The following is a 12,262-nucleotide window of genomic DNA, read 5'->3' as shown; positions in this document are numbered from 1 at the left end:
CCATTGGTCCATTAAATCCCTACCTTAGAAGGTCACTCAGTGCTACTACTCATCTCTGCTCTCCACCAGGGGGCTCTAGATATGGTGGACCATCTCCATCCCTACAGTGCCCTTGTAGACAAAGGAGTGGTGGTGCTTACAGAACTGTCTGGTAGGTAAGTATGGGAGGGTGCTGGGGGGCAGACATGCCTATCTGCCAGGGCTCCCTTGGAGATGGCACTGCTGCTCACCTTTCTGCCTTTGGGCAGGGCATTTTAAGAATGGAGAATTCCTTGGCAAGCAGGACTCACTAGAATTCACTTCCTGAGAAACTCTCCATTCCTAGAGCACCTTGCTTGAGAATGAAAAGGGCAGTGCCAATTTTCCAACCCTGGAAAGTAGGGAAGCCTGTCTCAGAGCCCCTCCTAACACTTATATATCTTACAGAGCAATCTCTGCATTGTTAAGGAAGCTCTGTTAGGTAGGATTTCATGGACCATTGTGGACACTGGAAATTGTCCATTCTTTCTGAAGTCCATTAAATTGAGATTCATTGCAACTCAGTGAAAACAATACAGAAATAGACAATTTAAAAATCATACTAAAAACACTTTCAGCAGACCTTTGCTCATCTATTATAATAGTCCAGTGGTTCTCAGAGTCTCCGGGAGTTCGAGAACCACTAGAAAGTGTGGGCAGAGCAGGAACTGGGAGGGGGGATGTTTCCCAGTGGCACCATGTGGGACCCAGGAGCTTGTCTCCCTATCGGGATGGGGGGGTCTGCAGGTCTCTGAGAGGGTCTGGGCAGCGGCAGCCCCTCTGCAGGTCTCCCCCAAGCTTCTTATCACTCTGATCTTCAGGCTGGAGCTCACTTCCAGTTTTCATTCAAAAATCAGAAGTGCTCTCCAAACGGTAGAACAGAGCAATAAGAAGCTTGTGGGAGACCTGCAAAAGGTCTTTGCGGGTCTCCTGGATCCCCTCTCAGGCCCCCAGACCCGCCCCCATGTAGGGAGAAAAGTCCCTGGGTCCCTGCGGTATCACAGTCACTGCTGCTGCCAGACACCCATTACTGGGTCACTCCCCTTTAGAGGGAATGGCCCTTTTTTACTTCCTATCGTGGGTCATGACCCACCACTTTGAGCACCACTGCAATAGTCTTTAGGCAGCACCAGCAGATTAGCAAGGGAAACTCCAGTTGCACCTCACAGGGCAGTGATTTTCAACCTTTTTAATCTGACACTGACAAGGCACTAAAATGGTCAAGGCACACCATGCTGCCAGTGGGGGCTCACATCTCCCATTGGCCCTATTAATAAATGACTTTCCCCCAAATTCCTGTGGCACACCTGTGGACAACTCGCGGCACCCCAGTGTGTCACAGCACAGTGGTTGAAAATGGCTGTCATAGGGAAAGACATTCTATACAGTGAGGGCCATCTTTGAGGAAAACCCTTTCATGGGGCCTTAACACTATCTGTGTTCCCACACAGGCCATCAGTCAAAGCAGGTTTTTTTTTTCTTCAGTTCCTAGTTTAGTGTCAGATTCTAGTGTAAAACATGTATGAGATTATAGCAGTTCTAATAAAATCAATGAACTTAACGGATTTACAGCCCAATCCTATGCATGTCTACTCAGAAGAAAGTCCCATTAGATTCAATGGGACTACTCCCAGGATAGTGTGGATAGGATTGGGCTGTTAATCAGGTGCTCCTTGGACCAAGGTTGTTATCTAAATTTTACAGCAAATGAAAACTGGGACATTCTAGAGATGGCATCTGCAGCCAGCAGCTCAGCAATCTGCTCTTTTACATAGATAAGGATGGAATGTGTGTTTTGAGATTCTATGAACCGTAATGTGCCAGGCATCCATGAGTGATCAAGACAGGTGCATACAGGTAGGACTCAGCCCCACACAGCCGATCCCCCACCTTTCTTTTCACTCATCTCCACCAGACGGGGCTCCCCAATTTCAATGTAGAAGGTCTTGTTTTTCTCATATTCCTCATCATCAATTACTTTGATTGATATCGTTTTGCTGAAACAGAGAAGAAGAATAGAGATTCAAGAGTAAGGAAAGGGAAAGTACAGTAAATGAAAAGAAAAGAAGAAGAAATTGCATAGTGGACAGAAATACCCAAACAAAGAATGATTTCACCAAGCAGCTGATGAGAAAAAATTGTCAGGCTGATCTAACCCCATGTACGTTGGCTCTGCTCAGTTGTCCTAACCTGGGTTAGTCTCAAACTACAACTTGACGTAGATCAAAGTTGCAGCCAGCCATGCTGGTCCATCAGAAAATAATTCAAAAGCAATAGTAAAATACATTTATTATGATCAATTAAGGACCATACTAGACATGGTGTGGCAGCTTAATGCGCCCAATGTCTTTTTGTCTGTCAAAATACAGCACTTGGGGAGCTCTCATGTTTGGATCAAATTGCCCAGATCCAAACGGCCCCCTAAGGCTGGTATTAAATAAATGGCAGGGGGCAAAAGGAAAAATGTGCCCATTAATTTGTCCCCACATTGACTAATAACAGCTTTGGAGGGGATTTAAGTGGAAAACAAAGCTAACTTCACTTTCCCCCCATGCCATGGTCCCAAGCCAAATCACCCTGAGGTTTCTTTTTGAGAAAGAAGAAGGAATTAGGAGGTCCAAATGCAGAGCTTCCATATCATTTTTAGTTTGGCTCAACACTTCACCAAGTTCTGAGTAAGTGTGCAAATTCAAGACCTCTTAAATGCGGGTCAAGGGACCTGCATGTTCCAATGAAAACTAGCAATAGTTCTGATTAACTGCTGGTGCTACTACTTGCCAAGGGGGATCAGCCATCACTTTGTCTCAGTAGCCTTTGGAGTCAACTGAGATTGCTTTGCAACACGTGTAGCCTGACCTAAGTTAGCATAGTAACGTTCCCTTTCACTCCATCTTAGGCTTCTTACAGCATACAGGCAAGGCCTTTTTCATCATGGCCAGAAACATTTTTTCTTTCCTCACTGTCTGTTTTGCTTAACATTCAGCCTAAAGAAGATTTCTGAGGAACTTGAAAACTTGCTCACTGATTTGTAACACTTTCATCACACTACTGTTGAGTCCAGTGTTGGAGCATGGGAGTAGGGGAAAATGAGAGCCCCTTAATGAAATATGTCCACACACCTCACCCCCTCAACTGGAATTTAGCCAGACCCTGGCCCCCACAGCTTTCTAAAAACTGTACCTAAAGGGATCATCAGAAAAAGAACTGAGCCAACCCTGCCCGCTTACTGGAATTCAGTCACTGCTTGCCTCTGTATTTTTTCCACATAGGGCTGTTTGCATTGTGAAGAATGGCTTTTGATAATGCTGGGAAAAGTGGTATATAGCCCAGAGCTTCAATTTCTTTTACAACCTCCCTTTTTTCTATGATTAAGAGACTCTAAGCTTAAGCTGTCTCATCTAGGTGGGGAAAAAGAAAAGCAGAGAAAAGTGGAAAATAAGTAGCAGAATCATTAGTGAGCAACAGTATGAAAATCAGAATCCTTTAGGGTAGACTGTGGAGGGAGGAGGGATTAAATTTCTTCAGAAAATCATGCTGTATGAGTCACAAATTCATGAAGAGACATCGCTTATATGTACTAACAGTGCACACATTATATTACCCTAAAACCAATCAATCCATCAATCTCACTCACACATACAACTTGCAGAGCTCAAAGTACCGCATTCTCACTTTGCTATCTGCCCTTCTCCTAGTCTCGGACCTGGTTTATTTCACAGTATACCAGGTCATGCATGTTGCTTGGTACTTCGAAGCTGAATGGCATCCTAGCATCCCACTTTTCAGACTTGAAGGTACTTTGGCCACGGTGTAATCAAATGCGCTCTGCACTGCAGAAAACAGAATCCAAGCATGTGTATGACAGAGGATGTTATCTTAGAATTCTGCAGTGATAATGGAGTTGCTTCCATCTGAGGTGAATTGTGGCAACAAGAATCCCCAGCAATGTCCGTGATCAAACTGAAAAGGCCATTGCAGGGGATCAGATGTGGAAGCAGTTGTTGCCAAGAGCTGCTGATACAAGTACGAAGATCTGGGCACAAAGATTTGTAAAAAAGGAGACTTAAGGCAATCAGAGATCTCTTCCAGAAATGTGAAGCGTTTACCTGTAAAACACTCAAGTAACCTACTTGCAAATCTTTTCCTCTTTAGGTTTCTGTTTCTCAGACGCAATGGTGGGGGGGGGGACACAAGTGGCAAAACATGTGCTTTGTATGCAGAAGGACCCTGCAGGGCTGGAGAAAAAGGTGCTGCCTGCTGAAGCAGACAGTACTGGGTCAAATGGACCTATGATCTGAACTGGTATGAGGCAGCTTTTTATTTTTACCTTGGCGACAGTTTGGACTGTCTGGACTAATTCAGTCTCTTGAATGCGTGGCATGCTAAAGCACAGCCATTGTTTTCAAAAGAATATACTTTGCATGGATTTCCATAATGTAGTGACAAACAGGAACAGAACAGCCCAAGCTCCCTTTAGTGATATTGGTAGTGACAGAATCTGATCACCTTGTTTGGGACAGCCACCAGACCATCAAAGGCATCTGGGCCTTGAAATAAATAACAGCGATTATCAGATCCCTGAAACTAGTCCGGGATGCATTTCAGGTTGAGCACCTGCAAAAATAAATAAAACTGCACAAAGATGAACGTATCATATCTATCCATGACTGATGTGAAGGCCAAACCAGATGTAAAGTAGGGGTGTGTGTGTGTGTAACCATTTCACCCTATGCTATGGCTTCAATCCAAATCATCCCTCTCACCTTTAAGCTTACCCTGAGGATGGGAGAAAAACAGGCATAATTTCTGGCATGAGGCCAAAGAGCTCACTCCTCTTACCCTGTGCCATCCCCCCAGGCCAAGCTGCTCCCCCCTGCAGGTGCTTTCTGGAAGTAAGAACAAATAAAATAGGGGTCTGGAGCTTTAGTCATGAAATTCCACTGGCAATGTCAGAGGTTGGTTAGATTGGGCCCTGTCTGGGGGTCTATCCTCTTCAAAGGGTACACATGGCTAGGTGAACTCCAGAACCCTCAGTACCACTGATGGTGCCTAATGCACCATCAGGGATAAGAAGGGGGAGGGGGAGGTCCAGAGGAGGGATCACCCCAAGACACCCAACAACTTGGTTCCACTGTCATTTAGGGTTGTCTGTAAATATATCTTCTAATGAATGTTCATAGGGTGCTCTATTTATAGCTTTTCACACTCTGAAAATGCCAAGGGAATGGTTTCTTTTTTTCTTGTTCTTAAGAAGAAATGGCAGGGAGGAAATATTACAGAATACTGTTTTTTCTCTCCCAAGCAGTAAATTTGTTTTTCTTTTTCAACCTGGAAAGATTTCACTTATATTTTTATCTGATGCCTTAGTAGAGAAAACTTATGTTTCTTATCTTGAGCCACCACTTGAGCCACCACATAATTCACCTGTTATGGGAGACTTATCAATGTAATATGCAAACTATGATGAAATAGCAAAATATAGCAAAAACTCCACCAAAGCCCTGTAGAATTGTCATTCTACATAACCTTTGTTGAAGGGACAGGATTCTCATATATCCAACTTTTCACGCATAAGAGGCACATCTTTGTAAGATTCATTTTATCAGGAATCACAGAGGTACTTCTCACCATTGCAAAGATTTCTTGCCATAAAAAGGCACTGCACTGCTTGACTTTCTAAGTGACTCTCTCATCCTTCCTTATCCATAATCCAATAATTTGTATGGATCATTGTGGCTGGCCATGTCAGATCACTTTAGACAATGTATGGCTTAATCCTATGGGGGCCTCTCACAATCTGCACTGTAAAGCCCAGAACACTGGCATGAAAGTTGTGACGCCATTGTGCGCTTTGGGGCTGCTGTTGCAAATGTCCCTGCACACACAACAGCTACCAGGAGCGCGGGGTGCATACATGAGCAAATGTGCACATGAACAAAGGGGAGCGGGCTTCCAGAAAAGGGCTTTGCTTCAGAGCCTTACTGCCCCTGGGCCATATGAGTAGCACTGCATACAGTGAAGAAGCAGAGTGCCTTCACAACACTCTTGTAATAGGAGAGGGAGGATGTTGCTACAACAGTCTAAATGTCAGGGTCAAAACCCATATTCTGAGAAATGCAATTTGGACAGGACATGGACTCATTGCAGCCGCCTTGCTTCCTTATCTGTAGAGGGCTGTAGAAAGTGGTTAAGTGTTAACAAGTAGAGTATCAAACTTGATTCCTTTGGATTCTATGAAATCGGTCAATGTAGTGTGACTACCTTTCCAGCTGCTTTTGGATTTCATCTGAAAGTGCTTTGCTAAGGTTGTTATCAGCATTACATTCTCCCTTCTTTTATAATTTAGACCAACACCAAAGAGCGCATTGCAGGAAAAAACCCAGATGTGTTTGCCTGAACGAAATCAAAAGCCCATTATGTTTGCCCTTCAAGCTTACAATAAAACTCATTTACTTTGAGCAAGTGATGGCTTTGAAAAGTTACAAGGCTGTGACACGACTGTGATTGTGTGTTTTTTTAAAAAAATATATATTTGTAATAGTCTGTTCCATTAATAACTGAAGAAATTGCTTTACAGAAAAGACTTAAGTATACCGTAGACTTGGGAGAGATACAACAAACTGTTGAACAATTTCTGTATTCTAGGGGGCCACTCTATTCACTAGAAGTGTATTTTGCGAAACAAACTCAACCATCAGCTATGATTACACATAATAAATCATAGTTATTCAGGATCTGTACTTTAGCACAGCCAAAGAATTGCAGGCAAATTAAAAAAAGGATGTTAATATTTAAATATGGAATATTTTAATTTCTCTCACACACATTTATAACTTGTAAAACAATGTTCTCTTCCTGAAGAGTATGCTGTGGCAAAGATTTTTTCATCCCTTTTTTTGAAAGTAAGGAGTCAGATAAAAATGTTTTGTGGTCTGGTTCTAGTCCACAGGCTATCAGTTAACCATCCCTGACTATAGACCATGAGCAACTGAGGGCTCAATCCTAACCCCTTATGTCAGTGCTTTCCAGCACTGGCATAGCGGTGCCAATGGGACATGTGCTGCATCTTGCAGTTGGGTGTCACGGAGGCCTCCTCAAAGTAAGGGAATGTTTGTTCCCTTACCTCAAAGCTGCATTGCCCTTATGTCAGTGCTGGAAAGCACTGACATAAGGGATAAGGTTTGCGCCCATAGTGTCCAAATGCTATTAAAAATGAAACTTCTAAGATTACGTAGTATCAAGGAAAATGGAAAAGGGAACGCATATGTGTTATGGGTGCAATCAAGCATCAATCTGGATTGACAATACATGTGGGAAGTGACAGTGCTCAGGAAGAGGAGGATGTGATTGTGAAAATAACTTATCTACTGAATCGCTGATTAGTGGATTCCTGGGGAATCACAGGACAAGGCTTGCAAAGGAGCAGGAATATGCCTGGTTACTGTGGAATGCAAGTGTCTATGCCAGTTATTTTCAACCTTTTTCATCTCAAAGCACACTGACAAGGTACTGAAATGGTGAAGGCACACCACCAGGTTTTTGATAATTGACAAGGTACACCATGCTGCCAGTGGGGGCTCACATCTCCCATTAGCCCTATTAATAAAAGATCTTCCCCCAAATTCCTATGGCACACCTGTGGATCACTTGCGGCACACCAGTGTGCCACGGCACAGTGGCTGAAAATGGCTGGTGTATGTGAAAGACTTTAACAGAGGAAAAAGTAACAGCTGGACATGAACACTTCATCCATTCTCGGACAGAGCTTGCACTTGCAGAGTGCATTTCTGCCTGCAAGTCTGCATAAACGGTTTATTATGCAATGCACTAATTGGTTTTAAATTGGATTCATTTATAGCTGCTCAGGGATTTCTACAACTGCTGTACAGTATCACTTTATTAGAATCGGGAAGCACACAAGTATGGTGCTGAACTGTGTTTGCAGTAACTGTGAACTGTCAATTAGGAGCAAGAATAAGAAGGCTAACAGTTCATCAGACACTTTCAAGAGTGCTAGAGGATGTTTTTAGGGGTTTGGATCACTGTTCATGATGTATATGCACATCCCACTTCAACTGCTGGTAAACAGGTTTTGCAGGTGTTTATATTGTTTCAAAAAATTATTTGACTGGAGACAATGGTGGGACAATGCATTGGGTGCGCGTATCATGGAAAGCAATGACTTTCCACTCTCTTAGAAACAATTATCAGTCTCCAGCCTAAACAGCTTCTGGCTCATCTATCATGACAACAGAGTTCTGCACTCCACACAGGCAACTTAGAGCCCAATCCTGGGCTCGACACACCAGCTTACTGCCACAAACATGCCATAAGGCACGTTTGTGAGGCTTACCGCCGGGTGAGCTTTATGTTCTTATGTGAGCACCTGTGCTAGTCTAGCGCTGGCTGGTGCTGGGCTAGAGCCGGGTGGGCACCCGGCCTCCGCCATTTGGCAGTCGCACAGACCACTGAGCCGTGGAGAGGAAAGCTAGGGCGGGGGGGGGAGGAGGCGTTCCAGAGAAGGGGGATGTGGGGAGAGGGTGGAGAGGAGCATGGGGAGGCGTTAGGAGGGGAGAGGGCAGGCAGGAGGTGTGCTAGGGGAGGGAGCGGGGAGGGAGGGAGGGAGGTCCAGTGGAGCTCTGCTCCACCAAATCCAGAGTGTTCGTGTGGGGCTCACTGCCTGGCACGAATGCTCTTACCTGAATCGAGTTGCCCCATTGTGGGTCTACTTCCCTTACCTGGGAGAAGGGGACGAAATGGGTGTGCCAATGGGCTATACACTGCATCCTGCAATAGGGGTCCAGTCACAGAGACCTCCTCTAGGAAAGGGAATGTTTGTTCCCTTGGAGCTGCATTGTGGCTGCAACAGTGCTAAAATGCTGGATAGGATTGGGCCCTTAGCCCTTTCTCCTTTGCTACCCCTTATGCATGGAACTGCTTCCCAGTACACTTCTATGATTCCACCACCCTCCCTGTTCACATTTTCTCTAAAGCATCTGGCACAAACCCCTTGTCCTCATACTCTACTGTAACTAAGCCCAAGCATTTGGAGCTGACCTCAGTGCATATTTTTCTCCTGATTACCCCCCACCCCATTTTCCTCCCTGTCCTGTTGTCTCCTGCGTGCTGTTTTCTGGGTTGAAATTTCCTTGAGGCAGAGATCTGCCCTCTTATTCTTTCTAAAGTCCATTGCACATGTATGGTGTTATATAAAGAACCACAACTGCTACTAAGACTACTGCTCATAGTTAACGCATGACAAAAAATAAACACTTAACACTTTGAACAACACCCATGACCTGAACTCTGACACAGCAAACGCCTGTCCAAAACTGCTGTCATTGACGCAGTTACTTTTACTATGCTACCATAAAGGTTTTTTTCTATTTTCACATGTGCATGCACCATAGCAGAATTGCAATGACATGGAACAGCCTTTAACCCCGACCTTCATCATATGATAACTTTTAAAATTTGTTCTCGTATACACCCCTCCTTCTTTCTCTGTGTGTTTGTTTTCCTCTGTCTATCTTCCCCCCACCATTCTTTTTTCTCTGCTCCCTCTCCACCTTCTTCTCTTACAGAATAGAAAAAGCAATTTAAAAATGGTAGCAGGGCTCCTTTTGCAACCACTACAGGTCAAGTTGTGACAAAATTGTAGAAGACAGCCCAGTACTAAAGACCAGTGGTACCAATGAAGTGCTCCATCAGAAGGTACTCCACTCTGTCAATCCCCTGCATAATTTTGACATGATTGAGACATACAAAATTATGCAGGGGATGGACAGAGTGGATAGAGAGATGCTCTTTACACTCTCACATAACACCAGAACCAGGGGACATCCACTAAAATTGAGTGTTGGGAGAGTTAGAACAGACAAGAGAAAATATTTCTTTACTCTTGTGGTAAAGCGTGTGGTTGGTCTGTGGAACTCCTTGCCACAGGATGTGGTGATGGCGTCTGGCCTGGATGCCTTTAAAAGGGGATTAGACAAGTTTCTGGAGGAAAAATCCATTACAGGTTACAAGCCATGATGTGTATGTGCAACCTCCTGATTTTAGAAACGGGCTATGTCAGAATGCCAGATGCAAGGGAGGGCACCAGGATGAGATCTCTTGTTATCTGGTGTGCTCCCTGGGGCATTTGGTGGGCCGCTGTGAGATACAGGAAGCTGGACTAGATGGGCCTATGGCCTGATCCAGTGGGACTGTTCTTATGTTCTTAAGAGCTCTAGAAATACTATTCTATAATAGCTGCTGCCAAACTCAGTAGTTATGATTGTTGCACTGAGCAGGAGCCAACTCTGTTCCTAAAGAGGATGCAGGCAATGATCCTTATACGCAGTTTTTTGTTTTGCATAAGTGATAATTTACTTATGTCTGGTTTAGATTCTAATTTTAACTTGAAGAACAAAATTATAATCCTGTGCAGAATCCTAATTTCACCATACCCGGAAAAAACAAAATGTTTTTTAAAGCATATACTGTATATGTTATTTTACACGAAACCCCACACATTTAGGAAAATACTTTACTACACCAGATGTTTTAATGCAAATCCAACAGTCATGTGCTCCACTTGTACCCTGCATAATATTTTCCATGTTCTTAGTTCATTCCAGTAAATGTCAAAGTCACCTTTCTGTTTGCTGCCCTGTACATAGAGTCAATTAAGGCAGTCAAGATGCCAAATTTGAATTGGTAATGCTTTATCACAACATATTGAAAAGGACATAAGGGGAAATTGTCCCTTTTTTAAAAGCTGGAAAACAAAAGACCAACAATAATCAATTGTTCATGCATAGTCTACCTAACTCATTTGATGAATAGCTATTTCTACCCAAAAAGGAATTGCATGCACACTAGGGAGTCGTCTTCCATTTGTTCAAACTACATTTCAGCCATTTTGGTGCATGCTTAAGACTGCCTACTTATAGGGAATAATTTTGGATGCTATTGAACTAATGCCCAATGAGTTGATAATTTGGTGAGAGCTCATTTGATGATACAGGCATTTGATCAAGCATAATTGTTAGGGGGAAAATTACACACTAACAACTGCGTGTAACATTTCTGTTGCAAAACATTATTGAGAGGAGATTTGCATCTTAAGCCTTTTCCAGATGGCTGCTTCCTCTCTGAAATCGTCCCCACGTTTTTCTTTTACCCTTGTAGGATTCCAGATAGGTGTTCACAAGGGAACTGTGTCCCCAAAATGCCCAGCTCACAATACCAAGATACCCACAATGCCTGGCTTCAAAGCCCAGCTTCTCTGGCTTAAGCCTCTCTCTGACCCTTGTTCAGGAATGCTACCAGTCAGCATCTACCATCCTTCTCAGAAACAAGTTGGCTAAATAAGATAAGCCTAGTATGGGCCTCCAAGGAAGGACAGATGGCAATAAAAAAATAGACCAAGGATGTGACACCCTGAAAGGACTAGGGTAAAGTGGTGTAATTGATTACCAAACCTTCAATTATGGATATCCCGTATGTAAATAAACTGTCGATGAACATTGTACCTAACAGATGTGCTTCCTAACAGAACGTTCCAAACTGATAAGAATGCTGATCTTGCTCTCTGCCCAATTACTTAGTAATTTCCAAGGATGTTTACCCCTCTTTCTCTGTGCTCTTTTGTGCCCCTCCTCTATTCAGAATGCTCTATAAAACCTGCATCATTGGAACCCTTCAGGGTCCATCACCTTTGTGTGGTGGTCCTGTTGTAAACGAATAAAAGCTTTTCTTTTCAAAAGTCCTCTGAATCCTCCTGACCTGTTGTTTGCCTCTCCACCCATTCGGGAACAACTGTGACTCTGGGATACCAGGAGGGGTAGCTTTTCTCCATGTGAGCCCGCCCATCCCCCTGTTAAGGAGGTATTCTTGTGTCTCCCACTGCTGTTTGAGGCATGGCTGGTAGGGCATGTGTGGAAGGATCCCCCTCCCTCTGGAATTCCCCCTTGCAGGATGTTTGCTTTGCTCCCTCCCTCCCTCACTCTTTTTCAGAGTGAGTTTCAGCACAACATTCAGTGGCTTCAATGCAACATACCATTTACCCTAATGGAAGGAAAAAAACATAGTATAATATGAATTTCCCATAAGTAAATGCTCCAGAAGTTTAACTTGACTGAACACATGGTTGGCATCCAAAATGCAACTAGTTTATTCTTAGGGTTGCCATCTTTCTTTGGCAACAATCCTGTGCCTCCATCAGCTATAAAATCCAATGGGTAAAGCTGGTCCCATC

The 12,262-nt window shown here is 43.8% G+C and overlaps 1 protein-coding gene across 1 annotated transcript in view; it reads right to left on the bottom strand.

Annotated features, from left to right (window-relative positions):
- Positions 1–12,262, bottom strand: part of SLC8A1 (solute carrier family 8 member A1) — a 354,730-nt gene that overhangs the window by 56,506 nt on the left and 285,962 nt on the right. The window contains exon 3 of the mRNA XM_066625244.1: positions 1,909–2,015. Within this exon, the coding sequence (XP_066481341.1) occupies positions 1,909–2,015 (107 nt within the window). The remainder of the gene's footprint in view (positions 1–1,908; positions 2,016–12,262) is intronic.

This window comes from Tiliqua scincoides, chromosome 1 (genome assembly GCF_035046505.1).
Source record: "Tiliqua scincoides isolate rTilSci1 chromosome 1, rTilSci1.hap2, whole genome shotgun sequence".
Lineage (NCBI taxonomy): Eukaryota > Metazoa > Chordata > Lepidosauria > Squamata > Scincidae > Tiliqua > Tiliqua scincoides.
This window is presented reverse-complemented; position numbering and strand designations above follow the sequence as displayed.